Here is a 6,026-nt window from a genome sequence, read left to right as displayed (position 1 = left end):
CAGGAATGCTTCTTAATTGTCCATTGTGATTCCTTGTGCATCATTAAATTACTTTCTCTTGAAGGGAGTGTGTCTCATCAGTGGGCTGCAACACCGACACCATCACATGGGCCCCTGGGCCAAAGGACAGAGGATTAGTTCTCAGGGCTGCTTTGGACTGGATCTGCTTGAAGGGAGTGTGTCTCATCAGTGGGCTGCAACACCGACACCATCACATGGGCCCCTGGGCCAAAGGATTAGTTCTCAGGGCTGCTTTGGGCTGGATCTGAAGCTGGGGTACTGGCTGAGGGAGAACAGATGCTGATCAGGTGGCAAGAGCCTGCCAGGCAGAGGCTTCCTTGGCTGTCTCTTCCTTGACTCTGTCTTCATCTGTCCCAGGGACACATGCTTTATACCAAGATCTCTCCTGTTCCAGGGGATGGTGGTCGTGATGGTGGTGGTGGTGGTGGGGTTGTCTTCACAGGTCAGGAGCTGAAGCAAGGAGAATTAACTATTTCCCCAGGAAGAGTAGAAGGTGACTTCTCAGGCAGCCCAGTGTAGTCCTGGGATTACGGGATCTTGAATATTCCCAGGCAAGATGTCTGGTTCCTGGTTGATCAAATGGAGAAGCACAAACTTTCTAAGTGCTGGGGGGTGGGGTGGAGGAAGGGGGGGATCTGTTTGCATGTTGGTAGATTAGGGAGGGAGAAGGAAATGCCTGACCACACTTTCTGAGGCCTGCTTTCTAGGCAGTTTGGCCAGAGTAATGCTTTCATGATCAAGTTTCTTCTTTTATTTTTTTTTCTTCCCCATCTCCTCACTCCCTTATGGGGGAATCTATCCCCACCCGGTGACCTCCAGCCACCTACTGGACCAATCCCCAGTTTAGAATCCACCTGGATGAGGTGGATGAGGACCAGGAAGAGGGCGCCGGTGAGCCCTGCTGTACGGTGCTGCTGGGTCTGATGCAGAAGAATCGCAGGCGGCAGAAGAGGATAGGACAGGGCCTGCTGAGCATCGGCTACGCTGTCTACCAGGTGCTGTGGGCTGGTGCAGCTGTTATTCTGCAGTTGATGGCTTTGGTCTGAATTTTCTCTTTAATTTTTTCTTTATTCATGATAGAGAATGTATGCACTCTACCATGAAGAAAGGGAGGGATGAGCACCTTCTGTAGGATCTGGTCATGCCACGATCCCCTTGCTCCAGGTCTCTAGTCTGTTGGATCCTGGGTACTCACACACATGCCTGGTGTGTTTCGGGCTGACTGGGCTGAGATTCGAACCATGGTTGCCATGTTGGACTTGGCCTCTCTTGAGCAGTGCTTTACTGCTGTCCTATGGAGCTGGCCCATTGATCTGAGTATGTTGGCCAATAATTGGAGAACGTCTTTCCTAGGGCTTGAATGTTCCTAACCGAGCTCCCCTAAATATATCTCCCAGTGGCCTTCCTGAGGCCTGAATCCCACAATGAGCAATTCATTCCCATGACTTAGGTTTCTGCTGTTAACACTGAGATGTGCAACGCATTTAACTTTGCCTGTCAGTGAGGGCACAGTGTGAATGTGTTTATTAGACTCTTTTCTAAGTTTAGGCTTCTCAGGGGACAAGAACCAAGAACATAGGAGTACAAGTCACTTGAGGAGACACAGAGGGATGAAGGGCATCACTGAGTGGGGGAAGGAGACAACACATGGGCATCAAAGATGAACACCCCCTTCCTCCTGCCCTGGGCTTCTTTGAGGCACTTGTTGGAACATACTGGGTATGTGCTGGGGTGAGGAATGTCACAGGGGCATTTCCAGCTCTGGTGTCTCCAGCTGGGGAATGCAGCTGGGCCTGGTCTCAGGCCGCAGTCCCTGGATCAATATGCTGGTTGGTCCTGCTAACCACCACTCTGTGGATTTAGCCTCACAGATACATTAAAGCAGACCTTTGGGTCTTGATAAGCCTAGCCAGGAACAGAGCAGAGTCCACTTTCTTATACAGCAAAGGCTCTTCATAACCAATTCCAGAGGGATTCATGGTGGTTGTTTCTATGTAATTTTGTTAAAAATGAATTTCTCATGAAAAGTCCAATTCTAATCAGGATGACCAAGAGCTGGCTGGAGGCCCAAACTTTCAGGATAAATTAATACTTGAAAAAGAAGTATCGTAATAAGAAACCAGGAGGAAACGTGCAAACCGTGCACTTGTCAAGCTCATGCTCTCTCCCACCAAGCCCCTTTCTTTTTCATATTCTGGAACTTAGAGATTGAGAGCTTAGGGTGAGCGTGTGTGTGTGTGTGTGTGTGTGTGTGTGTGTGTGTGTGTGTGTTATCTGAGACAGAGCCTTTCTATGTTGCTACTCTCCTGTCTCAGTCTCCTGAATAACTGGGACTACAGGCATGCACTACCATGCCTGGGTTATGTTTTGTTTTTGTTTTCCCATTAGGTATGGTGTGCTCGCTGGACAGAGATAGAGGGAAAGTGAGAAATCACCCCTTGGAGGGATGGCCACATTACAATCCCTTCTCTATTCCCTTCTCAGGATTTTGGTCATGCACATACATGTGTCTGGCATGATTTTCAAGCTGCCAGGTTCAGAGCTTGAACTGTGGTTGGCCATGTGGAAGTTCACCACACTATCTGTTGGCCCTCATGCCTGGTTTTTAGGGTGAGATAGGAATTGAACGTGGGCCTCCCACGTGACCTCAGCCTGCCAAGTGGCAGCATCTACCAGTATGCACTAACATGGATGGGCCTGCATGTGTATTTTATGTTGGAAGAGTAGGAGCTGGAGAGTAACTGTTACTTGATGGTAAGAGAAAAAAAATAGTAAATAAATAACTTCCACTTCTACTCCATCTTAGCTCTTCCATCCTCACCTAGAATGGAAGCCGTGTAAAACCAGACTCTGCTTACAGGGATAAAAACCCAGTGAGGCTCTTAGTCCATGCAGAGCAGTGCAAAATAATTTAGTGAACAGGTACTATGTGTTGGGTACTATGGTGGCAGATGGGGATGTGTGGGACTATCACGAGGACCCTCAGGGTCCTCACCATCCAGAGTGGGAAGTCAGACACACTCAGCTGACTGCAGGGCAGGGCGGATCTGCTGTGATAGGGAACAGCAAGGTGGGCTGGGAGTCTTCAGAAAGTGACACCTTCAAGGAGGAGGAGTTTTTGATTGAAAGAAGACTGGATTTCAAAGGTGGAGAAGGAGGAATATTCTAGCCAGGGGGGTGCCACATGCCTCTTCATAGCTTGCAGGTAGATGATGGTTAGTTGAGTGGATAGTAGGTGGCATGCCTGCAGGGCGGCTGCTCATGGACTGTAGCCACCAAGTCTTCATCGATAGGGGCTGCCTTATATAACCAGATCAGCAAACATTCTTCAAAGGGACTGAGATAGCTTTGTGTGCATGGTGTTTGCTTTCATCAATAATAGATAAAGCATGTCAGTTTTTCAGACATCAAATTTATAGCTGCTTACGAAGACTCCAGTGTATGTGACCCATGGTCCTTCTTAGAGTCAGAGGCATATAATTTAAAGCATAACGTCTGTGAACAGAAGCAGTCGAGTTTTTTAGAGATTTTTGTTATAGGGCATATGCACTCACCGGAGAGACAGAGAGCAAGAAATCACCTCCCAGGGGGAGGGGTCATGCCACAATCCCCTTTCCTCCATTCTGCTCTCAGGATTTGCAGCACACATGCATGTGTGCCTGGTGTGAGTTTTAAGCCGCCTGGTCTGGAACTCTAACCACGACTGACTACGTGCGAGTCCAGCAACGTAACCATTACGCCATCTGCTGGTCCCCACTTTAAAAAAAGGAAAGAATTATACCAACACTCCATAAGACTGCTGGCCACCTTCTTCCTTCCCTCTTAAAGTTCTGAGCTGTTCTCATACAGGTTAAACAGGAACTGAACACAAGTTAGAGGGGACCATACGTGAAGGGTCCCCCTTGTTCTGATAGACCTCTTTCCACTTTGCCTTATCTTACTCCCTGTTATCCTCTGGGCCAGTTGAAAGTCCACCGAGGGCCATTTTTACATTCTCACTGAAACTAGAGGTCAAGATTCGGTAAAAAGAGGAAAGAGTTCATTGGAAACCTCAGGGCCTCCTTGCAAAGCCAAGAGGAGCTGGGAGACTGGAAGCAAAGACTGAGGGCGAATTGTCAATAACCATCCTGGGAAAGAAGAACCTGGAACCTGGGGGGACCATGTCAGTGCTGGGAGCATTCAGGGCACACTCAATATGTTAAAAGGCAGTTGTGGCCCAAAGACACGTGAGCACCTGCTGCAGAGGGGGTGCAGGAGGAGTCTGAGGGGAGACCGTCGAGGAAAGCACATGACTGTTGCTATCTGTTCATTACACCGAGTTCACCTATGCCAGCTGCAACGCGAAATATTTTGTCTGTGTTTGTGTGATTTAATACCTCAAGAGCACTGGAGGGAGGCACAGCTTCTGTTTTAGAGGACAAATAGGAGATTCAGAAGATATGTGAGTGCCCGGATCACGCAGCTGAGACGTGCTGAGATTAGGACTTGAACTCAGGTATGTGCAACCGCAAATTTGCATTATATTGTCTCTTTACAGGGCTTACAATGAGTTTGCCATAGCTGTCTTGAGTTGATAGTTAGACCTTAGAGTACTCCAAATTGTGTGTGTGTGTGTGTGTGTGTGTGTGTGTTATCTGAGACAGAGCCTTTCTATGTTGCTACTCTCCTGTCTCAGTCTCCTGAATAACTGGGACTACAGGCATGCACTACCATGCCTGGGTTATGTTTTGTTTTTGTTTTCCCATTAGGTATGGTGTGCTCGCTGGACAGAGATAGAGGGAAAGTGAGAAATCACCCCTTGGAGGGATGGCCACATTACAATCCCTTCTCTATTCCCTTCTCAGGATTTTGGTCATGCACATACATGTGTCTGGCATGATTTTCAAGCTGCCAGGTTCAGAGCTTGAACTGTGGTTGGCCATGTGGAAGTTCACCACACTATCTGTTGGCCCTCATGCCTGGTTTTTAGGGTGAGATAGGAATTGAACGTGGGCCTCCCACGTGACCTCAGCCTGCCAAGTGGCAGCATCTACCAGTATGCACTAACATGGATGGGCCTGCATGTGTATTTTATGTTGGAAGAGTAGGAGCTGGAGAGTAACTGTTACTTGATGGTAAGAGAAAAAAAATAGTAAATAAATAACTTCCACTTCTACTCCATCTTAGCTCTTCCATCCTCACCTAGAATGGAAGCCGTGTAAAACCAGACTCTGCTTACAGGGATAAAAACCCAGTGAGGCTCTTAGTCCATGCAGAGCAGTGCAAAATAATTTAGTGAACAGGTACTATGTGTTGGGTACTATGGTGGCAGATGGGGATGTGTGGGACTATCACGAGGACCCTCAGGGTCCTCACCATCCAGAGTGGGAAGTCAGACACACTCAGCTGACTGCAGGGCAGGGCGGATCTGCTGTGATAGGGAACAGCAAGGTGGGCTGGGAGTCTTCAGAAAGTGACACCTTCAAGGAGGAGGAGTTTTTGATTGAAAGAAGACTGGATTTCAAAGGTGGAGAAGGAGGAATATTCTAGCCAGGGGGGTGCCACATGCCTCTTCATAGCTTGCAGGTAGATGATGGTTAGTTGAGTGGATAGTAGGTGGCATGCCTGCAGGGCGGCTGCTCATGGACTGTAGCCACCAAGTCTTCATCGATAGGGGCTGCCTTATATAACCAGATCAGCAAACATTCTTCAAAGGGACTGAGATAGCTTTGTGTGCATGGTGTTTGCTTTCATCAATAATAGATAAAGCATGTCAGTTTTTCAGACATCAAATTTATAGCTGCTTACGAAGACTCCAGTGTATGTGACCCATGGTCCTTCTTAGAGTCAGAGGCATATAATTTAAAGCATAACGTCTGTGAACAGAAGCAGTCGAGTTTTTTAGAGATTTTTGTTATAGGGCATATGCACTCACCGGAGAGACAGAGATAGAGAGAGAGAAGGTGAGAAACACCCCCCCCCCCAGGGGGATGACCACGCCCAAATCCCTTCTCTTACATTCTCCC

The 6,026-nt window shown here is 48.0% G+C and overlaps 1 protein-coding gene across 1 annotated transcript in view; it reads left to right on the top strand.

Annotated features, from left to right (window-relative positions):
* CAPN8 (calpain 8) overlaps positions 1-6,026 on the top strand; it is a 76,584-nt gene that overhangs the window by 46,978 nt on the left and 23,580 nt on the right. The window contains exon 10 of the mRNA XM_006171981.2: positions 841-1,016. Within this exon, the coding sequence (XP_006172043.1) occupies positions 841-1,016 (176 nt within the window). The remainder of the gene's footprint in view (positions 1-840; positions 1,017-6,026) is intronic.

Source organism: Tupaia chinensis, unplaced genomic scaffold, assembly GCF_000334495.1.
Source record: "Tupaia chinensis unplaced genomic scaffold, TupChi_1.0 Scaffold150175_1, whole genome shotgun sequence".
In the NCBI taxonomy this organism is placed as follows: Eukaryota; Metazoa; Chordata; class Mammalia; order Scandentia; family Tupaiidae; genus Tupaia; species Tupaia belangeri.
This window is presented reverse-complemented; position numbering and strand designations above follow the sequence as displayed.